General features: G+C 47.9%; 8 protein-coding genes across 20 annotated transcripts; 3 read left to right on the top strand and 5 right to left on the bottom strand.

Annotated features, from left to right (window-relative positions):
• Regnase-1 (zinc finger CCCH-type containing protein regnase 1) lies at positions 1–3,063 on the top strand. Of its 5 annotated transcripts, none has more exons than XM_026819448.1 (9): positions 3–282; positions 366–479; positions 583–694; positions 769–1,222; positions 1,337–1,622; positions 1,702–1,806; positions 1,885–2,029; positions 2,110–2,356; positions 2,427–3,063. In XM_026819448.1, the coding sequence occupies exons 1-9, from the start codon at positions 265–267 to the stop codon at positions 2,749–2,751; spliced, it is 1,806 nt and encodes a 601-aa protein (XP_026675249.1). In that variant the 5' UTR covers positions 3–264; the 3' UTR covers positions 2,752–3,063. The 5 variants fall into 5 exon arrangements, with proteins under 5 accessions (XP_026675247.1, XP_026675249.1, XP_026675246.1 ...); XM_026819447.1 differs by having other exon boundaries at positions 7–282; positions 1,699–1,806; XM_026819449.1 differs by having other exon boundaries at positions 10–282; positions 1,699–1,806; positions 1,894–2,029.
• On the bottom strand, positions 2,815–5,968 carry morgue (modifier of rpr and grim, ubiquitously expressed). 3 transcript variants are annotated; one of them, XM_026819453.1, is made up of 7 exons: positions 5,882–5,968; positions 4,896–5,043; positions 4,665–4,784; positions 4,067–4,606; positions 3,720–3,988; positions 3,463–3,634; positions 2,815–3,394 (listed from the first exon to the last, which is right to left on the bottom strand). In XM_026819453.1, the coding sequence occupies exons 2-7, from the start codon at positions 5,031–5,033 to the stop codon at positions 3,278–3,280; spliced, it is 1,356 nt and encodes a 451-aa protein (XP_026675254.1). In that variant the 5' UTR covers positions 5,034–5,043; positions 5,882–5,968; the 3' UTR covers positions 2,815–3,277. The 3 variants fall into 3 exon arrangements, with proteins under 3 accessions (XP_026675254.1, XP_017892027.1, XP_017892028.1); XM_018036538.2 differs by lacking the exon at positions 5,882–5,968 and having other exon boundaries at positions 2,937–3,394; positions 4,896–5,051; XM_018036539.2 differs by lacking the exons at positions 2,815–3,394; positions 5,882–5,968 and having other exon boundaries at positions 3,508–3,634; positions 3,703–3,988; positions 4,896–5,051.
• Positions 5,065–8,357, bottom strand: Kat60 (katanin p60). Of its 2 annotated transcripts, XR_003390045.1 has the most exons (9): positions 8,071–8,357; positions 7,859–8,003; positions 7,650–7,803; positions 7,368–7,590; positions 7,115–7,293; positions 6,906–7,048; positions 6,702–6,814; positions 6,115–6,621; positions 5,065–6,035 (listed from the first exon to the last, which is right to left on the bottom strand). XR_003390045.1 is itself a non-coding variant. In XM_026819452.1 (8 exons), exons 1-8 carry the CDS (start codon positions 8,333–8,335, stop codon positions 6,296–6,298), a joined length of 1,548 nt encoding a protein of 515 aa, XP_026675253.1. In that variant the 5' UTR covers positions 8,336–8,357; the 3' UTR covers positions 6,084–6,295. The 2 variants fall into 2 exon arrangements, 1 of the variants encoding a protein (XP_026675253.1); XM_026819452.1 differs by lacking the exon at positions 5,065–6,035 and having other exon boundaries at positions 6,084–6,621.
• Positions 5,311–6,095, top strand: LOC108632157 (RNA-binding motif protein, X-linked 2). Of its 2 annotated transcripts, XM_018036543.2 has the most exons (4): positions 5,311–5,402; positions 5,467–5,619; positions 5,689–5,818; positions 5,900–6,095. In XM_018036543.2, the coding sequence occupies exons 1-4, from the start codon at positions 5,389–5,391 to the stop codon at positions 6,023–6,025; spliced, it is 423 nt and encodes a 140-aa protein (XP_017892032.1). In that variant the 5' UTR covers positions 5,311–5,388; the 3' UTR covers positions 6,026–6,095. The 2 variants fall into 2 exon arrangements, with proteins under 2 accessions (XP_017892032.1, XP_017892031.1); XM_018036542.2 differs by having other exon boundaries at positions 5,388–5,619.
• Positions 8,306–13,492, bottom strand: nito (RNA-binding protein spenito). 2 transcript variants are annotated; one of them, XM_018036533.2, is made up of 6 exons: positions 13,010–13,492; positions 12,464–12,895; positions 11,847–12,387; positions 11,128–11,768; positions 10,424–11,015; positions 8,306–8,394 (listed from the first exon to the last, which is right to left on the bottom strand). In XM_018036533.2, exons 1-6 carry the CDS (start codon positions 13,132–13,134, stop codon positions 8,368–8,370), a joined length of 2,358 nt encoding a protein of 785 aa, XP_017892022.1. In that variant the 5' UTR covers positions 13,135–13,492; the 3' UTR covers positions 8,306–8,367. The 2 variants fall into 2 exon arrangements, with proteins under 2 accessions (XP_017892022.1, XP_017892021.1); XM_018036532.2 differs by lacking the exon at positions 8,306–8,394 and having other exon boundaries at positions 9,442–11,015.
• Positions 13,493–13,594: 102 nt separating this feature from the next.
• Exo70 (exocyst complex component 7) lies at positions 13,595–16,530 on the top strand. Its single transcript, XM_026819444.1, has 7 exons — positions 13,595–13,833; positions 13,925–14,188; positions 14,256–14,794; positions 14,857–15,420; positions 15,482–15,728; positions 15,808–16,077; positions 16,147–16,530. Exons 2-7 carry the CDS (start codon positions 13,954–13,956, stop codon positions 16,416–16,418), a joined length of 2,127 nt encoding a protein of 708 aa, XP_026675245.1. The 5' UTR covers positions 13,595–13,833; positions 13,925–13,953; the 3' UTR covers positions 16,419–16,530.
• Rac1 (ras-related protein Rac1) lies at positions 16,491–18,711 on the bottom strand. The gene is made up of 3 exons (XM_018036622.2): positions 18,149–18,711; positions 17,410–17,797; positions 16,491–17,337 (listed from the first exon to the last, which is right to left on the bottom strand). Exons 1-3 carry the CDS (start codon positions 18,181–18,183, stop codon positions 17,182–17,184), a joined length of 579 nt encoding a protein of 192 aa, XP_017892111.1. The 5' UTR covers positions 18,184–18,711; the 3' UTR covers positions 16,491–17,181.
• A 108-nt stretch (positions 18,712–18,819) lies between these two features.
• Positions 18,820–21,061, bottom strand: RhoGDI (rho GDP-dissociation inhibitor). 4 transcript variants are annotated; one of them, XM_018036572.2, is made up of 5 exons: positions 20,927–21,061; positions 20,349–20,541; positions 20,052–20,276; positions 19,968–19,976; positions 18,820–19,828 (listed from the first exon to the last, which is right to left on the bottom strand). In XM_018036572.2, exons 2-5 carry the CDS (start codon positions 20,530–20,532, stop codon positions 19,629–19,631), a joined length of 618 nt encoding a protein of 205 aa, XP_017892061.1. In that variant the 5' UTR covers positions 20,533–20,541; positions 20,927–21,061; the 3' UTR covers positions 18,820–19,628. The 4 variants fall into 4 exon arrangements, with proteins under 4 accessions (XP_017892061.1, XP_017892060.1, XP_026675259.1 ...); XM_018036571.2 differs by having other exon boundaries at positions 20,931–21,059; XM_026819458.1 differs by lacking the exon at positions 20,927–21,061 and adding an exon at positions 20,773–20,864.
• Positions 21,062–21,168: the final 107 nt, after the last annotated feature.

Raw genomic sequence — 21,168 nt, 5'->3', positions numbered from 1 at the left:
TGACGTCTGGTCCGCGAGCTCCGCGAGCTCCATTCACCGATGTGACCGGTCGTCGTCGTCCCTTCCTTCGTCCATTCCGTAAGAAAGTTTGTCCTGCTTTCGATTACCGTTCCAGGATCTAACGGAATACGTCCCGGAAGTGGCCGTCCTTCTGTTCTCCGGTCAGACGCGAACCTGTTCCCCGTCCCTTGCCAGAGGACAAACTCCAACGATCAGGAATGCCTTCGTGAAACCGATCTCGTTACCGCGGAGCACCGAACCACCATGACCGTTACTGGGAAAGTAAGTAAATATTGTCGCTGGCGAGATTTCACGTGTGGGCCTCTAGAAAAGAACGGCTGTAGAGCGCGTACGATTGGTCTTAGAAGTACGTCGAGCGTACCGTCTCGGGAAACGAGAGCAACGCCGAGGACTCATCTTACGACAGCGATTACGAGGCAGAGGATGTTAGTACGTCGAGCGTCCCACTAGAATCCCAGGTAATTACGACTTAATGAACCGGTGTTTACCTCCTCGTCCGGACAGGTATGGAACAGTGATCAGTCTTTAATGCAGTGGTGAACGTTTGTTTGCGATACATAGGTGCCCGATTCGCGTCACTCCGACGTCTCGAGGACGTCCTCGGACACCCTGGCCGCGGAATTCGCGGAGTATGTCACCGTCGAGGGTAGCTCGGCCACAGTCCACAGTCCTGGTACGTTCCGCGTTTCTTAACTTTGTTATCGGCCTTGCGCGGACATGAAACTTTATCTAACGTGAACTCAACAGGATACGCGGCCAGAGTGGAGTTCGCATTAAAACTAGGCTACACGGAGCGGCTTGTGCAAACAGCGTTGGAAAAGTTAGGCCCGGACCCAGAGCAGAATGAGCTTCTAGCCGAACTCATCAAACTGGGAGCCGCCAGCTGTTCCCAGAGATACGAGGAGACTACGGAAGGGTACTGCGAGACCAATGGGAACGAAGTGAATCCCGGATCCGGCCGTTTGCGATCGGTCGTAATCGACGGTAGCAACGTCGCTATGAGTCACGGGAACAAGGAGGTATTCTCCTGCAGGGGAATAAAGATCTGCGTGGATTGGTTCAGAGCTAGGGGACACAAGGAGATTACCGTATTCGTTCCGAAGTGGAGGAAGGAAACATCGAGGATCGACAATCCCGTGGCGGATCAGGAGATACTCGGAGAGCTGGAAAGGGACAGGCTGCTGGTGTTCACTCCTTCCAGGTGGCTCGATCTTTAGATCTATTCTGTAATCGATAACACGAATTATCCTGTACGGTTTATAAGTCGGAAAGATCGCTGCGAGGTCTTTACCTTGAGTCGTCGTGATTGATTCAGATTAGTGGGGGGGAAGAGGATGGTCTGCTACGACGACAGGTACATTCTAAAGCTGGCGGTGGAGGTGGATGGGATCGTCGTGAGCAACGACAACTACAGAGATCTGGCGCAGGAGAATCCGGAGTTTAGAAAAGTCGTCGAGGAAAGGATACTGATGTACACGTTTGTCAACGACCGCTTTATGCCTCCAGACGATCCCCTCGGCAGGAGCGGGCCGACGCTTGACAATTTCCTCAGGATACTGCCTAGGAAATCGGACCCGGCTCCACCTTGTCCCTACGCCAAGGTACTCTCTCCGCTGCTCTTACATTGTATTCGGTCCTAACAGCGACGAGTTCTATTAATTATTCGACGTTGATCAGAAGTGCACTTATGGGAATAAGTGTAAGTTCCGGCATCCGGAAAGAGGCTCCCATCCGCAGAAATCCGTCACGGAGAAGCTGGTAGAACACGTGCAGAGACACCTCCAGGTAAACGACATTTCGACGCGAATTCTCAACGAAAATTCGATTCTTCGTCGTTTTATATATGATACAATTATCACGGAGGTGTTTCAGCATCAACCGCTGTGCAAAGCCAAGTCGGCGGTGAACAGCACCGTCAAACTACCATCGCCGACGGTCGCCAAGAGCAAGTCCGTTGAAAATGTGACGATTGACCAGAGCCAACCACTGCCTACCACCAGTTCAAGAGGTGAACCATCTACGATCAATTAAAAGCAAAATCAGGCCGCGATTTCGAGTCACAGCTTCTTTGACATCGTTATTTTCCAGTCGTTCATCGTTCCCCGTGTTGGAGAACGAGCAGACCGGAGACGGAGGCGCCCAACATGCACAAAAAGCTCCAACGGCAGTTGACCCTGAATCCAGTGTACGATCCGAGGCTTTTGCAATTAAGAGACCGTCAGCAATCGTCGCGGAACGGTGCTGCCAGTTCGACGCAGGGAAATGAGAGCACAGCTCGGCATCGACCGTTGACCAGACATTCCAGCCACGAGACACCGTTCGCATCGGCTCCGAGGTAAACCGGAAGTCGGAGAAATTGGGTACGGAAAGAATTTATCATGCATCAATTTTCCGTATTCTTCCAGTTGTCATCAACACCTGACTCGAATAGCGTCGGCCCCGGACTCCTACCAACCCGTCTTTCGAGCCACAGCCACCAGCCTGGAGCTAGCTTCGGGTTCTAATCAACGATCGGGAGGCTCAGAAACGAACCGGTTATTGTCTCCCGTCTGTTCGCAGATGTCGACGGAGGTACTGAGGGAGTTCCTCGACGCCAGATCGAAGATTCACTACCATCTGGCGAATATCTTCCCCGAGGAGCACGTCCGAAACGCGATGATGATGCTGCCTTTCGAAACGGACGCCATTGAGATCTGCCTGGCAATATTGAACACCTACCCGCAATCGTAGGTCCCTTAAATCATTAATTAATCATCGCTCCGGGAGTGTCTGTAAGGAATCAAAACGGCTATGGTCAATTAATCGAGCAGTTTTTAATATACAAATTAATACCGACTGTACTCTCTTAAATGATTTCCATTCGAACATGGAAACCTGTACGATCCTCTCGTGAACGTTCCCGCGGCTCGCTTCTCTTTCTATTTAATATTTATATTTATTGCGCACAAAGATTCTGTCTATTTTATATCAGTCGCATCCACGTGTTATTTTATGTACGATACAATAGCATAATATATTATTCGAACGACGATTTGTACGAAACCCGTTTGTCGATGTATTTCTCCCCTGTCTATCGACCTCGTTTGATCACCGGACGAATCTGACGCATCTCCGAGAGATAGCGGACAAAGGGACGATACTCGTAACAAGAACAACTCTTCCGAATTTCGCGAATATGTATTCTTTTTCATAACGTCGGATCTTGGTTGAACCGGTCTTCACAATTGTTCAATCAAAGTGAATTGGTTTCACTGTTTCACAAAGGAGTCACGACGTCGTGCATGGCGTATTTCCACGTCCAGGATCGTGCGATCTCATCGAACCTCTCCCTATCGTTCATGTACATCTCTCCTAACTCCGGTTCCATGCACACCTGCGAATCAATCAATTTATTAACAGTTCAGAAGTTTGTAAAAGGGAACATTCAGTTCGGACTGGTACCTGACAGTAGGGATCGGTGAGCAGGCTCTGAACGCTGATCAACACCTTAGAGATGGTCAAAGCGAGAGACCAGTTGTGATGAATCGAATCAATGCCGACGTCTCCGTGCCTCGAGACGTTCGGGTGGAGGATCTTCGTTAAGAATCTGACCACCGGTGGGTACAGAGGATAGCTGGAACGCGAACGGAATCGAATAAACCGCCAGATCGTTTTCGACAACTAACGAGGCGATTCGCGTACCAAGTGTAACCAAGTACCTGCAGGGGACCTGAAGGTACAAATAGAACAAGCCTCCTTCATAGGGACTCCCTACGGGCCCGGTGATGGTAGCCTGCCAGTGGCAACACATTTGATCCAAGGGGGTAGCCTCGATCCCCTCCGGAGGGTCTATCCTTAAACTCTTAAGTTCGCTGTGCAGTCTGTTCTTCCTCCATGAGTTCTCTTGGATCCTGGGTGGCCTCGATCTCAAACATGTCTGCGCCAGACAGGTCTTGCAAGGTGCGGACGAGGCCAGGTAGTCGTAAACCTAGCATCACCGCATCGATAATAAGTTCTCAATTATATTCATTGAAGGTTGGAATTAGTATTTCAAATAAAATCGTACCTTGTACCAGTTTTTCACGTAACCGATGGGTTTGTATAGTGGCCAACGGAGTTTTACGTTCCTCTGCCATTGGTGCGAGGTGACGTGGGTGGAGAGTAAGCCAAACCACCTCCTGCAGACATTTGCAGCTGACCAGAGGCTCACGTCATCCAGGTGAGAGAACACGACCAAAAGAACCTCGGGCGGCAGTCTCTCCATGAGGCCTGGCTCCGTTCCTGACTCCCACTCATCTCTTTTATAGTTCGCCAGCATCTCAAGCCGCTCCGAGAGATTGTAAGATCTGGAAGGCTCGCCCTGTGGTCTGTAACTCCACTGTAACTGGATAACACACATGGGCTGTTTGGAACTACAAGCCTCCAATTCGTGCTCCCTTCCTCCCAAACCATTCTCCGAATCCTCGTTCTTCTCCGCGAAACAATGTAATCTGGAGTTAACATTTTGCAGAGGATTCTGCTGCTGCTGTTGCTGCTGACTGGTTCTCCTCTCGTGATAGTACAGCTCCGTAGGTTCATCGTTCCCAGAGTCCTCGTCATCCGTTTTCTATGACCGGATAAATATTGTTAACTCAGGCTTATGAACATTCTTATGTGTGACCAACCTCGCTGAACACTTGCAAGGGACTGACGTCGTTCGGAAAGAGAAATGCATGGCAGGTAGGACAGACGGGCTCCTCGAAGCAGGGTCCGTAATATCCATTACAAAAGGTACACATCGCTGTCTAAAAGTAAAAGGTGGAGTCATTCGTTCAATCTCGATACGCATCGTTTACGACGACTAACGATGACATGATGTAACGTAGAATCGTATGCGGGGATTTAAACAGACTTACAGGAAAGTGGAACTCAGGGCAGGGGATGTATTCGACGAATTCATCGTCCTCGTTCAGATTCTCGTTGTAGACGCGATCCTGGTGGATTTTCTCCTTGTTGACGCGCGACTGGTCACCCAACACTTTGTCCCCAGCCATGTTCAAATAACTTACAATTACAAAAAAATAATAACAGTAAATACCGCTCCTTTATTTTATTATAAAGACTCTGACCGCGAAGACAAGTCGCCATTGTCGTACATAAATTACAAAATGGCTGCTTGGTGGATTTCGATTCCAGCGCCGCGCGTTGAGGAACAGTCAAACTCCAGTTACACGTGCGTGTGCATTCGCATTGTGAATTGTGATCGACATCGACATCGATGTCACTCCTTAAACTCTAACCCTCAAACATGCATCATACCGATTGCGTCTCCTAATTAACTGAATGAACGAATGATTCCTTTTGACATCCTGCAAAGGGAACGTTCCTTCCGTCTCGCAAATCAGCAGAATGAACCCTTTGACGTGAGTAAATGAATCAAAACGGAGGGCGGACAAAATTATGTTCTTCCTGTTGCTCATTGTTTAGAAACGTGAAGAATATAAAGAAATTGGGGGAACAGGAATTATCCAACGATTCAAAGAGTTCGTGGCATGATCAGTACAAAGACAGTGCTTGGATCTTCGTTGGCGGGCTGCCTTATGATTTAACTGAAGGGGATGTGATCGCTATATTCTCTCAGTAAGCGAGACGATACCTGGGGCGAATCTCCGTTTGAATAACGTCCATTTGCCTTCGATGGTTTTCCAGATATGGAGAGGTGGTCAACATAAATTTGATAAGAGATAAGGACACTGGCAAACAGAAGGGGTATGGATTTCTTTGTTACGAGGACCAGAGGAGCACCGTCTTGGCTGTCGACAATTTCAACGGTGTCAAAGTAACGTTCTCCATATTCGTACGAAATCAAATTCAGTTGAAGACAAGATTTCTATATACGTACTTGCTGCTTCCATTTCAGATTCTGGGAAGGACTGTGAGAGTCGATCATGTGGCCCGATATAAGGCTCCCAAGGACTCAAAAAAGGTGGATGAGGAGACGCGTAGATTGAGGAGTGAAGGCTGCGCGCCCGAACTGGACGATTGAACCGGCTTACCTGGCCGACGACGATGCGAATCAAATTATTAGATAATAATAAATAATGTCTCTGAACAAATGTCTCCAATTTCTTTTACCATTTTCCTATCGACGATATAAAAGTGTGAAAGGATTGCCGCGAACGTACGATGGATCGAGCCGTTTAATCGAATGACAATTGTAATACGTCTAGCGTGATCAGAGTTGGCGATCGTCCGATTATATATTTCGTCTTCGTTATGAAGATTGAGTGTAGCTGCTGCCGGACGGTGGGGCAAATCAGGAAGAACCGAATTCGCTCATCCACTTCTCGTACTTATCGAGGTCCTCCTGGGACACGCTCTTGTTGCACCGTTCGACGGCCTCGTCGAAATCGGCGGCGGACACGGGTAGATCCAGTTCCTCCTTGGGCAGCTGCCTTATCTGGTCTGGTTTCAAGCCCGCGATCTTCTTTCTCATCGACATCATCGACGCGTCCCTACAAACGTTGGTGATGTCTGCGCCCGAGTAGCCTTCCAGCTTCTTGGCTATGTCGGCGAGATTTACGGATGTATCCACCTTTACTTCGCGCAGATTGATCCTCAACAAAGCTTCCCTGCCTTCGTCTGACCGACATAAGACAAGATTTATTGGCGAATCGATCATGACCGAGGACGCTGCTACGCATTCTTTAAGGATTGCTCACGGTTCGGTAAAGGAATGTAGATTCGTTTCTCCAGTCTCCTGCGGAGAGCTTCGTCGATGTCCCAGGGGAAGTTCGTTGCTGCCAACACCATCACCACTTTCCTCGGATCCTCACTGCACAAGAAAGAGATCGTTGATAATGACCAGGACGACGAGGATGTATCACTTTATTTCATTTTATCGAAAGTCGCCGGTGAAATGATACCTGTTTGAGCTGATTCCATCCATCTGGACGAGTAGCTCGGACTTGACCCGCCTGGAGGCCTCGTGCTCGGACTCCGAACCTCTCCGAGAGCATAGGGAGTCGATCTCATCGATGAATATCGTGCTGGGCGCGTAGAACCTCGCCTGAATCGACGATCGAATCGCTGCGATTTATTACGGAGTGTACAGAGATATTTGGTTCGGTGTTACCATTTCGAACAGAAGTCTGACGAGCTTCTCGGACTCTCCCCTGTACTTGGAGGTCAACGTGGAAGAAGAGACGTTGAAGAAGGTGGTACCGCATTCCGTGGCCACGGCCTTAGCGAGCATCGTTTTCCCGGTACCTGGCGGGCCCACCATCAACACCCCTTTCCAAGGGCGACGTATGCCTTGTACAACATACGATCGAACATCATCCTAAAGCTCGAGAATGATGTATGCGCATCGAAGAGGATATTCATACCTTTAAAGAAATCCGGCATCCACATAGGTAGGACCACGGCTTCTTCCAGCAATCGTTTCGCCTCGTGGAGGTCCGCTATGTCGTCCCAATGAATGTTCGGGTTCTTCTGCACGATGTCTCTCTCCAGGAGCTCGACCAAGTCCCGGTCGTTGCTCGATGGCTCGAACTTACGCTCCTCTGCATCCGCGTCCGTCACCGCCGTCTTCTCTACCTCTGACTTATCCTGAAAGCATCGTCGCCCGTTCGCATCAAACGTACCTGCGTGTATCTCGCGCGACAGACCTTGTTCCCGTCGTCCTTCCTGGATCCTTTTCTTTCGTCTTTCTTTCCGATTGTTTTGTTCGCTTCAGTCCTCCGCGCGCTCGTCACGGATTTCTTTATACTGCTCCTGTTCTGCTGTTTTGATTGCTGCAGACTCCTTGCCGGTCTCACGTTCCTTACAAATTTGGTTCGTAAGATACTGTCGATTGACGTCGATGTCATGTACTCACTTTTGTTCATTGGGAGTTAATGGAGGCCAGACATCTGGATCTCTGGGGGTGAAGGACGATCCTTGGTTCCAGGAGGCGTCTGTACCATTGTAAGACCATGGCGCTGGATCCCTTGTAGGTTCCTCAAAGGACAAACACGTTGTACCTGAAACCAATAGATACTGACAACTTTGAACTTGATGACTAAGCATGAGAAATGCGTTCCATGCTACCTGGTAGTCTCTCCCCATGAGCGTCAACCTTAAATAGCTGCAAAGTATTTGCTGTGGCTTTCACTTTCTCGAACTCCTGCACGATCTGATGTTGTGCCGTCTGCCACTTGGCCTTCCTTGTGTTGTCAGCTATACCAGTCAGCAGACGGTGGATCTGTTGCACGACTCCTTGATAGTAGACACCAGAGGTATCGTAGTTACCGGTCAATGCCATCTCCCTGGCCAGTTTCGTGTTCTCGCATATTTCGCTAACGGATACTGCCATCCTTCTGAGAGTGATCTTTCTGGTAGTTGGCTTCAACGCTTTCTCGGTGGAAAATTACGCTGCAAGAGAGACCGCGATTCAAACTTCAAGAATACTATTAAATGGCGACGATGTACCGCGACTATTAACCTCCGAAAAAACAAACGATTCACCATGAAACGAACGCGATTCCCGTTGTTTACGTCAATTCAATTGATTGTTTTCTCGACAAAAGTAAAAATAGCGCGCACTTTCGATTGATTCGATTATTAATTAATAATTTTTGATCCCGTCGTCGACGGTCGCCATGACGTTTTGTAATGGCGACTCATCGAAAATTTGCCCAATATATTGTCACCATTATTGCTGTTGTTGTTCTTCTTATTATTATTGTAATTATGACGCCCGAACGTAAACTATATTAAAAATGACACGTTTGTTTAAAGACGATTTACACAACAATTTGTTTCCGATTAACAATAAACAGAAGAAATGCGAAGTTGAGCGAGGTTCGTTCGACCAATCAAATACGCGCATTTCACTGAACATCGATTAATCGAGACTTCAACAATCGACTTCGGAGGTATCGATTTTCAAAATTCGATTGATCGAATCACGATTTAAATTTGGCTTTCTCCCTCCCCTGTCCGTTTAATTCAAGGTTGATCGAATAAACGTAATTGCAGTAAATGTAAATCGTTTATTGGAACATTCGAGGCTAGGCACACAGAGAGTTTCACCACAGATCCTGGGCTCGCATTTTCATCGAATAAATAAAAGGTTCACTGTGGCAAACAACACTAGATTGCAAAAACGGGACACCACCGTCACGAACTTTTGTTCCTTCACAGAAGATTCAACTAAACTAAAGAATAAAAATATATGCAAAACAAACAGACACTTTTCCAAGGTGCTCTAAACCTATCGAACTGGTCGTCGACCCCTTATTACGCGTTACACTTATGTACCGAGAGAAACCTCTGCGATCGATAACTAGGAGCAACAAACGGATAGATCAGGAACAAACTAACAACAGGCACTGCGTTCCCTGCGTTTTTCAATTATTGTTTTACCACTGCACGAGTAAGCTGCGGCCTCGACCAAGATCTGCCGTATCTCTGAGGATATTTTTTTTTTTTGAAAAGAGCGTCAAGAAAGCACGAGGAAAACACTGTATTGCGTATGCGATTACATTTTACTTCTCGTCACACTGTACACGATTGTAATTATTACTCTCTCTCCCCGCGTTTGTTTTTCACCTCACTGTCCCAATTCTCGTTCCTATCACTGGAGCACACGGCGAGTCACTCTCGGAAAAGTCGTTAATTCACTTCTTTTGTCCGCACGAAACTACTATCTTCTTCACTTATTACAAACTATTCAACTATTTACGTAGATATATATATATATGTATATAAGTATCGTACGTATCGCACATATGTAATCATAATGACATCGTTATACATAGTTTGGACGATCTACGTAACGACGACGACGATGACGACGACGAGGGCCGGCTAATGATTATACAAACGTGTTTCAATAAAAAATGATCAAATATAAAGAGAGAAATAAATGAAGAAAGGAAGAAAGCAAGCAAGCGAGAAGATGAGTGCGATTATATGATACAAGTACTTTAGCATAATCATTATATATATCTATATATATATTTATATAATTGATCTTAATTAAGTTTAATCTTAGCTCGAATCGTTGCCTGTGGAAATTTTCGGCTGAGTTCCGTACCCAAATACAGACGACCGGTAGAGCGTTCCATACGAACGATGAATATTCTTTTTTTTAAACAAAAGGATTACGATTGATGTACAGAAATAATTGATAACGTTGCATCGAACGCTCCGGCCGATACTTGGGACGCTTATCTTATCTTATATAGTATGTATAAGTATATAACTGATCTTTAATCGAACTGCGGATATTTTATACGATGCCATGTTTCTCGTTCGTAAGAATGTCGTCGAGCTTGCTCTCTGTCTACATACCTGTGCCCGGTCATCGCGTGCTAACCGTGAGCGACCGTCCTACGACATATCCGCAGTTGCGAAAGATAAAGATTTAAGCGCTGCCGCCTTTGACGACGACAATTACCAAGTGATCCTCCTTTAATCCCTCGTCGCTGAGGCTCGGGCAAGTGCGCTTTAACAATTCCGTGGAGAACGGGCACGGCGGGAAAGCGTATAGCACCCCGGTGCCCTCAGTGTCCTTGTTCACCAACGAGATCACACCGGCCGCCTCCTTCTGTTTCAGGTACGAAACCAGGTTCCTTAACGGTCTCGTCTGGACGTTCGCATCGTCGGTGCTGATCACGTTGCTCGAACCGGCTAGCCCTAGGAAAATCGCGTGCGAGCTGGACGTCTGTATACGTTTCGAGACGTCGTCCAGCTTTGGCTGGTCGAGTCTCAGCCTCTGCGTGATCCTTAGCATGTGCTTGCCATCCTCGTCCTTCATCAGAGAGTCGATTATCTCCGCGTCGCCGTCAGTTAGGTGAAACTTCGCTGGAAACAGAGAATTCTTTAGTATCAACGCGCCTTGCCACACGGCCTGAGCTTTCCTGGCGACTTCGGGCAACGTGCGGGAGCTCGACAACATCCCCGTGCGGGCATTTTCCGAGTCCGAATCCGAGTCGAGCTGCTGTTGCTGTTGTTGTTGTTGCTGCTGCTGCTGCCTTCTCCGAGGGGACCTGGACACATCACATCGCTGTTAAATCGCATCGCCTGAAATGCTCGCGAACCTCGCCAAACGACGGGATTTAAAAGCTATCGACGGTCGTTGCTGCTTTCTGTTCTGCTTACCTGGATCGGGAACGATCAACCCCGGGCTCCCTGCTCAACGACCGCCTCAGATTTCTCCCGGTCTCATACTCCAATTCCGGCGGTGGTCTTCTCGAAGAGCTCCAGTCGGCCTCCTGATCTCTCAAGTAACTGTCGGGATAGCTTCCTCTGTAGCCGCCGCGAGCACCACCGCCGCGTCTCTCGTGCCAGGGAGCCGAGCCTCTACCTCTAAAACCTCTCGGACCGTATCCGAACTCGCTGTCGGGGTACGGATCGTAAGCCGGCTCGTAGTCGACCGGCCTGCTGGGACGGAACTCTCCAGTGTCCTCGGGGTAAGGGCCTCTTGGTTTGAACCCGAACCCGGGCGTCACGTCTGCGAAGTCAACCCGTAGACGCCTATCCGGGCCGCCTAGTGGGAATCCACGCATCTCTTTCACCGCGGCCTGCGCCGCGTCGATCGAATCGTACAGGATGTAAGCGTTGCTGTCTCCCTTTATGTAGTCGATTTTCTTGATCGCACCGAACCTGTCGAACTCCCTCTCCAGCTGTGGCACCGACGTCCACGGACCCAGACCACCCACCCAAATTCGCGTCGTCGGCGTCGCCTTCCCATAGCCGATTTTACATTGAAACTTGCCGATGTACTGCCCGGATAGCTCGACCTTCGAAGAGTTAAAAGAATTGCGTCATGAACCGTGTCAAGAAACGGCGGGGACGAGAACAAGGAAGACGAGACTGACCTTACACCTGTGCGCCATGTCCAAGGTCTGGAACCTGACGAACGCATAAGCGTTGCCCGTACCTGGTGGCGGTCTCTTTATGTCGATATCGTCGACGATTCCGTACTTGCTGAATATTCTCCTCAACTCTTCCTCGGTGATGTTTATCTCCAAATTGCCAGCAAACAAAGTCCTAGTGGCCAGAGGATCGTCTTCAGGCGACACGTGGTGCAGGTAATTCGGGAATTTGTCCTTCTTGTTCTCGACCCGTTCGAATCCATGAACCGGATGTCGGATCATCATGTGTCTGGTTGGCGGCCCATAGTGATGTGGAGGGCCGGGGTGCACATGGGGCGGTCCGTGGTGAATCGGCGGTCTCACAAACTCATGGTGAGGAGGTGGGATTGCTTCCCGACGCATCTCTCGATGAGGGGGTGGTAAACCCACCGGAGGACCGTAAACGCGCTCGTAACGTTCCAGGGGACGGTGCCTGTCGCCAGTAGGGCCAGGACTCCTCGTGTAGTAACGCTCATAAACTGGCGGAGTTATGCTCCGGGGTCTCCTGCAATTATTTTCAATTCTTTTCTACCGCAAGCAAAAAGAGGGAGTGACATATATACAAACAATTCGGTTCATACCTGTAATCAGGTCTTTCGTAAACAGGCTCGACGAGAGCCACTTTGTCGTACATGATAATCCTAGGTTTCGCGTGTTTCGCATCTCTAGCATCCTCGGAGCTCCTAAAGCAGACATAAGCGACCCTCTCGTCGAGCTCATGGGAGATTTTAATGGAGAAGTCACCAAATTTCTTGTATTCTCGGTAGAGGGTATCTTTGATCACTTCATCACTGGCCTTTGGGTGGATAGAGCTGATACAGAGGACCTTGTAGCTGTAAGGACGCTCCGGGGGCAGCTCTCTGGGCGCTCGGAGGTAATCATCGCGATGAGAGCCAGACTCGACGTAGCGGGTATGTGACGAGGCTCGAGTTGGTGGGCTAGGACTGCGGGCGCCCCGGCTGCGTCGACGTATACGCTCGGGAGTGATTCTCTCGTCACTAGAGTCGTCGTATCTTAGAAAACAAAATGTGCATTAAGGATGACAACACTGTGAAACCATGATGGAATGGAACGGAACATTCCGTTGTGTAGTAAATTAATAATAATAAATTATTCTCGGATGCTACCTCCCCATCGAGGATCTGCTGCGTTTCACCCTAGGAGGCGGTGTGTCGCGGCTCGAGCTCCTCTTCATGTTGTTGCGTATCTTCACGGTGATCTTGTGTCTATCGTCCCTCGGAATCCCGATCATCAACGCTGATTTTCAATCCCTCGTAATCGAGCAAATGAATGTTTTGCGGATAGAAATAAACCGGCAACAGAAAGGAAGGGACAAGGGCTCAGTTTCAGCGCGGGTTCATACGCTTCTCACACAGCACACAGCACAAAATGGCGGCCGCGAAACACTTCCGGACCCGCACTCGTCGATTATATTGAGATACACGTTTCAAATTCCGTTGTCGCGCATTTCCCGTTGCTTATGGATTCCCGGATACGTCCAAAGACTCCGCCCGCATTCTACGATACCTTCCGAATCAGTTTTTCACGTTTATTTTTTATGGAACACAGCAGCAAACACAAACGACGACACCCCTTCGTTTGGCTTCTCGATACTGTCGCGCGAACACGCAGGCGCGGCCAACATGATGGATAGCCAGCCTCAAGTCAGATACGCAACGGTCACGTTGATCGCGCCCGCGCAATCGTCTGTCGGGTGTTGCGTACCCAGTTCAAGGTTGGTCTGTGCTTCTTGTCACAAGTCGTGAAGGATGTTAATTCGTCAACGATCTCTATTTTTAATCGATATTAATGATTAACGGGCGGAATTTAATAGGAAGTAAATCACTCCGCGTTCGACATATTCTGCTGGATCAGATATTTCGATGCCACGCGCTTTTCAGTGTCGCTTCTGTTTGACAGTGACAGCGGTGTGATGTCACAGTGCGGAACTGTAATTAGTTTTTTAAGAAGATTTGCGAACGATTCGCTTCATTGCGTCGACGACGATTAATCGTCACGTTTAATGAGAACAAATTTGATAGTGAATTCAGATTGTTAAACCGTGAAGAAAATGATGCAAGTGCCAAGGGCCGACCAAACCTCTGAGAGGAGGTTCGAGATTCAATGCAAGCTCGAGGCGGAGATAGCTTCGTTAGAGACGTTGAAGGAAGCTGAGGAGCGCAGCAGGAGGCTCACCGGGAACGTAGTCGGGATTCTTTCGTCATTGGAGCAACGCCTGGCCACTCTACGTCGAACGATACTGCCGGTGTATAATGAAACGGGGAACCTGCAGGCTCGGCAGCAAAGTAAGAATGCCAGCGTACATAACTGGCCTAAGATAAAGCTTCCATGCGGTATGTTTCATTTGCACAGACATCGAGATGACTCTAAACGCGTTGGACCACGCGATCGGTTATTATGGAGTCTGCCAGGAGGTCGAAGCGACCGTCAGGGCTGGGCCCGGAGGTGCGGGAGGCCTGGACAACTTTCTAGAAGCCATGAATCGACTTCACAACGCTCAACGCTATTTCCAGAAGAATAATCCAAGCTCGGTGGAGTTGGAGAATGTCGCTAGCCTGTTCTCAGTAGGTCTTGATGCTCTTTACGTGGAATTTCACGACGTGCTCACCAGACAGAGCAAACCGATACTTCCAATCGTTCTGCTGGATCTGATCGGCTCCGACGAGGATACCAGTGGCGAGGACGCACCCCAGTCTCTTTGCCAGTTACCCGAGAGCATGCTTGGAAGCTTGTCGAGGATCGCCGCTTGGTTGGATGAAAGGGGGCACAGGAATCACGCCAAGATCTATTCCTCGGTCAGGTCCGGCATCGTCCTGAGGTCTCTGCAGCTGCTCAAGGAACACCAGAGGAGCGCCAGCGGCGGAAGCACACACGCCGGGAGCCCCTTGCCCGTAAGTATACAAATAACTGGTACCTAAATATTTATTGTACGAAACTATGCGTTTATCGACAGAAGACGAAGCTCGGACACAGACATTCTCTGGGTTTGGCAACGGGCCTAGAGATGTCCGGCAAGAAGGCCTCAAAAAGACTGCAGCATGCGTTGGAAAAGAAGGCCAGTCGGATGCTGTTGAAAGCTTCTCAAACCACGGGGCTCGGTCTCTCGTTGACCGGATCCAGAAAACCGACGCCCCATCAACTCTCCAGCTATTCCGTGGAAGATACGGCACCTGACGAGCAGGAGATGGAGAATTATCTGTTGCTGACGGTCGGCCTGCACAAGCTAATGCAGACTGAGAGGTCCTTGGTGGCTAAGATCCTACCGAACGGTCTCCAGGCTCAAGTTCTCGAGGCAACAGTCAGGGAAGCAATGGATCTGGTGGCCCACGACGGCGAGAGCATCGCTACAAGAGCCAAGAGGTGCATCGTACGGAGAGATTACTCGGCAGTGCTTGTCATCTTCCCAATATTGAAGCATCTCGGGGAATTGAAGCCGGATCTGGAGAGGACCGTCGAAGGATGCGACTACGCGCTCAGATCGAAGTTCACCTCGGTGCTCAACACTCTGAATATCACCGTAAGATCGTTAATAGAAATTATGAGGAGAGAGGCGAAATGCTTACGGAGCCCGTTTGAAGGGAGCCAAGGCGCTGGAGGATTTTGCCGAGAGCGTGCGCAACGAGTCAAATTCGATATTACCGAAGGATGGAACCGTGGCGGAGAGCACCAGCAACGTTCTAGTATTCTTGGAGCAGTTGGCCGAGTACGCGGACACCGCGGGCTCCGTGTTGAAGCGTAGCAGCGCCGATATGGAGGGTACAGCGGCGGCGGCGCCTGTGAAACAAACGGAGAACGCTTGCAAGATTGTCGTCGGCACTTACATCAGTCAATATCATTTTTAATCGGCGAAGCAGGACGTTCCGAGTCGACCATCATAGAAAACAGTTGGTTCATTTCTTTTCAGAGAAGGTACTGGCGCAGTTAAACTTATTGCTGGTCAGCAAGAGCGACGCTTCCTACTCGGATGTCTCGCTGCGGGCTCTCTTCAGGTTGAACAACCATAATCACGTGGTGAACGCCCTGCGTCGCAGTTCATTGATGGAGTTACTCTTGTCAGCCGAACCCACGGCTGAGCAGACATACCGGGACCTTTTACAGAAAGATAAGAACAATTACGTGAACGCTGCGTTCGCCAAAGCCAGAGTCTATTTGGAACAACCGTTCGACGAGCCGGGTATGTGTTCCTCCGATGATTTCCGATCCGTAACTGCTCCAATAAGAATCCATTTTTCGTGTCTCGTAGATCCAGTCCCGAAGATGCTCAAGGAGAAGTTCTTAGGGTTCACCAGGGAATTCGAGGAAATTGCCAAATGGCAGCGTTCGTACTCTGTCCCGGACTCGCGTCTACGCGAAGAACTGCGACGGGAACTCCAACGATCCATCGTGCCCCTCTACACGAGCTTCTACAACAAATATCGTGGCACCTCTTTCTCGAAGAACCCCAACAAGTACATAAAATACGCTCCCGAACAGATATCAGCTTTGATAGAAACGTTCTTCGACACCACGGCTTGAAACGAATGTCAGTAGAAATAAGAAATTGGTAGGCTCCCTCGTATCGTTCGTTCGAATAAGGAATCTAAGGAATTTAATAAACACCCATTTAATAAAGCAATATTTAGTTACAGGTATCTCTATTATTAATTGTAATTAATTATCTCTTAATATTCAGGGGAGAGCTCCACCCTTTAATATATATTTATAATTATATATATATAAAAAACAATCAACGTCCTTACTCATCTTTTTTTTAGATCCAGGCTTGCACGATTATATCTATATTAGATAGGAATACAATTACAATTTTTTTCTTTCTTTTATCGTTTATGTACAATTGTTTATACTCGCACGCGCGCGCGCACACACTCGCTCCTTTGTGCGTTTCCCCATTCTCTCTCTCTCTCTCTTTCATCTAAAACTTACTTTACAACGATTATTATTACGTGTACGGTTAAAAGTGAAGAAGAAGCAGATTGGTTCAAGAGGCTTCCTCCGGTTAACGAAATTACAACGAAATCAAGCTGAAGCGTTAAGTTCCGTGATTGTAGAAACTGTGAATACGGCAGGAAAACGACTTCTTTCTCTTTTGTACACCACACACAGCTCTGTCCGCCTTTTTACTCCTTCTCCTCCGCCCCGTTGGTTGTTGTAAGACAAGATTTGTGCGCTTGTTGTGGCAGATACGACGGAGGAGGCGAGACCAGGCGCCAATTTCTCTTCCTTCCTTCCTCACCCTCTCTCTCTCTCTCGATCTCCGAGCGACTGGATGAATTTAATATTATAGAAGGAAGCATCTGCGTTTTGGCTTCACCTGGAGGACGGGGCAGAGTACCGCTCGGATGGCTTCGTCGAAGACGGTTTTCAAACCCTTCTGAGTAAGCGCCGAGCACTCCAGGTACTTCACTGCTCCAATCTCTTTCGCCATGGACAGACCCTGGCGAGGGAGAACGTTAGATTATGCATGACGTAAGCACTGGATATCGTTCGACGCAGCGTCGATACTTGCCTGTGGATAAGTGATGGGTGCAAGTTTCTTATCCTTAAGCCGTTCGATGGTCTCTTTATCCTCACGCAGATCTAGCTTGGTGCCTACAAGGATGATAGGAGTAGCCGGACAGTGATGACGCACCTCTGGATACCACTTGGCACGCACATTCTCGAAGCTGGCTGGATTCACCAAGGAGAAACAGATCAAGAAGACGTCTGTTTGTGGATAAGAGAGCGGACGCAGCCTATCGTAATCTTCTTGGCCCGCCGTGTCCCATAATCCCAGGTTTATCGGCTTCCCGTCAACCATCACATTGGCGGAATAGTTGTCGAACACGGTTGGTATGTATTCGCCGGGGAAAGCGTTTGTCGTGTAGCTTATCAACAAACATGTCTTACCCACGGCTCTGTTAAAATTCAAAGAGAAATCAAACGCTGTGCGTTAACAGATCACCGCTCGTCGCTTAGAGCGGGCAGGTTTGTAAAACTATCTCGAGGGACAAAAATGTTGGAAGGGCTAGGTTATGTCTGTTCAATCATAAGCAAAACTCGAATCTGATCTATTAAAATTGCTAAAAGAAAACCGCTCGGACGAATGGATGATCTACGATATAAACTGAAAATAAATAAGAGGATTCGTAGATTTTATAAAAAACAATACAGGGGGCAAGGGTGTGGTGTGGGGTTCAAAACCCTTTGCTAAGGTAAATAGACGACTAAATGATGAAACGAGAATGAATTATACGTTCGACACTCACCCGTCACCAACGACGACGCATTTTATGGCCTGCATCCTGGTACAGACTTCACTTGTTTCACCGAAAGAACTGCTGCCCGAAAGAGTGGATGGAGTCCAGGAAAGACGAAGAGAGCGAGAGAGAGGGATTGAAACTACGAGACACTCAACGGTGATTCAACGGAGATCGAGGGGGATCCTTCGAAGAAACAGTTCCGTTTTCGACCAGAGCGATCTACGCTGATCGAAATCGCGGCAGGACGACTAGAGTTAACAGTCGTTAATCGTTAGGAAATGACGAGGACTCCGGCTGGGGGTCTCTCGTCTTCTAATCACCGGTGACCTCGATACGTGGCCCCCTTTACCTGGCCGACCGTCTATACTTCCGACGCGACCGCTTCTCGCTTCTCGAACCTTTAACTGCCGCCCTTATCCCGCGTGGTTCACCGAAATTCACTCTAATTGAAGTTCGCGTCCCTTGTATTCCTATATTCTTCCTAAAATTATAACACTGTTCGTAAACGAATACGAATGCGTTCTATGCGGGTGGCGCGCTGCGCACTACTACATACAGACTCCTACCGTACGCTTACGCTGCACAGTGCACTCTACACGCAATGCCCAGCATGGCGGATTCGAATCCGCGCCGTCGTCACGGACGAATCTACATTTTTCTTATTCGATTCGCATATATAACAAAGTTAATAACGTCATCTTTATTTCCAATTAATAATCAGATACAATGTTCAAGGGATTCTTTCAAATGTCCGTCGGTTCCTTCGTCGACGTTATCGCAATACGAGAACACATATTGTCGCTTAACCTGCTGCCTTCTGTCTCGCCTCGAAACTATGGTTTTATGTATTCTAGACTATATCGAAAATGGGTGGGTTGGATCGTAGCCTGCCTACAAATCCTTGCACTTTCTGCGTCGACTAGGTATCGTCGCTAACTATGGGAGGTACATGTATAAAAGATAAAAAAATATAAGCTGCCCCAAAAGTTTTGGAACTCGCGTTTTGGTAGGGACTACCCTGAAACAGGTCTAATAAAAGACAGACTCGAACAACGGTTGGAGTTTAGAAATCAGGCAGGAAGTTCGAAGAGACAATTTCGAGTAAAACTATTATTACAAGTACGACTGTAAATGCTGTACTAATTAAATCGAAATCCTAATTACGATTCTCAATTACATACACATACATATGTGCGTCCTGTGCCTGTACATATATGTATATATATATATAAATGTATATATAATATATGCATACATAGAGTGAGAAGGTTACCGTTACCTACCATTCTTAATTAAGGATTATCTAAATAAATTAATTGTATATCTTGTTACTTAGAAAATACAGTTTATATATGTTATGGCATCATCTTACGCAAGTCCTTGTCTGTCTGTCTGTCTGTCTGTTTGCGCGCACTGGCGCGTGTTTCATGTAAAAAATTACAGGAGTCCTGTTCTTTCCTTGGCTCGACAGTATCCTATTCTCTATTTACTCTTTCCAGTCTTTCTTTATCTCGAACGACCATTCCCACTTTAAGTGTTCGTGTTTGTCATCATCGGTGAAGAGCGAACTGACCGTGTACGAGCCGCGGGCCATTACGCCGGCCGGGGCATCCTCTGTCGGCGTCGTATATGATTGGATCTCGGTTTTCGGAGGGTACGAGCCGACCATGTGCATCATTTTGTCCACTGCGATTGAACAAAACGTATATTTGTAATGAGTCTAGAAGTGAGCTACGTCTCGTGCCTTGGCAAATAATAGCGAATCAAAATTAGAGAGAGGGAGAGGGCGGATATTTGCAAGGTTCACTGTGTACAATGTATGTACCTGTAATTCCTAAAGAAGGTAGCATACAACAAATAATCTTATATTATCATCAAGGTATTGTCAAGGCAGAGAGTAAGGGATTACCTGGGACACCTAGACGATAGGTCTTCTGTATGTACTTCAAACCATGAACGATTTCCCTTTGAACTATGAAATCAATTCGAATCTTGTAGCTGACACCTTCTTTGATCACAAACGTTTGCTTCTTCAATTGTGTAAGGTCCCCAGTTAGGTCCAGCTCCATGTCTGGCCTGTCAGTCACGCACAAGGCCAATTTCTTCACTATCACCTTCCTAGGATCATTTGGATCTAAAAATTAGGTAATATACTGAGTATCATAACATGAAACTGCTGACTTTTGATAGAGGTACAAACGCCTACCTACAACGATGCCACCAGACTTCGCCTCACCCAGTAGCGTCGCCTTGTACTTCTGCAGACTCTCATCTTCCTTGTCTGTCTCCAGTATCTGCTCTATGGTTTTCTCCGGAGGTGGTTTATAGTTGGATTCGACTTCTAACTCTTCTTCAACGGAGTCAACGCGGTCCGTGTTTGCCTCAGACATGATTCTCGCCTGAAATGAATAAGTTCACGCCTTCTTAACCTCGTTAACTCTCTCTTACGAGAATAAGTACAACGATCTACGAATCGTTTGTTTAAATCTTGATCCCATCCAACCTCCAAATTTGACCAGTCACACACACACACACATACACATCCAAGTACACATGCGCACGGTAACACAAACGCCAGACACATGAATGTAGAATTTGCTTTGTAACAGAAAAAAATTACAAGATTTAACCATTCGTATTGTAGTTCTCTTAGTTTTTCCGTTCGTTTATCTGTTTTTCATTTGTGATAATGACGGGAACTGGAAGGGACCGTAGCCAGTTTTCCAGCGAACCGAACTGCCAAGAACTTTCTTATATGGCAAAAGCTTGAAGCCGTGTACGTACTCACACTTGTCAGAGCGAGAAACGAGTGAGACGGTTTGTAATCAATCAGTCTCGGCGATTAATCGGCAACTTTCTAACCCCGCGTAGGTAGCCCCTTCGTGAAAATCAACTCCGGGAACCGGAAACGTCCACGTCCAGAACGGAATATGGCGGAAAAGGGCGGGTATACTTCCTGTCTCAATTACTTTCATCGCATCGATTTAACTGATCGAACATGATTCTCTGATCGAAAACTAATGCCC

The sequence above is a fragment of the Ceratina calcarata genome, unplaced genomic scaffold, assembly GCF_001652005.2.
Source record: "Ceratina calcarata isolate Rehan_Ccalc_2016 unplaced genomic scaffold, ASM165200v1 scaffold151.2, whole genome shotgun sequence".
Taxonomy (NCBI): Eukaryota; Metazoa; Arthropoda; class Insecta; order Hymenoptera; family Apidae; genus Ceratina; species Ceratina calcarata.
The sequence above is the reverse complement of the archived record's forward strand: the minus strand, read 5'-3'. Positions and strand labels throughout refer to the sequence as shown.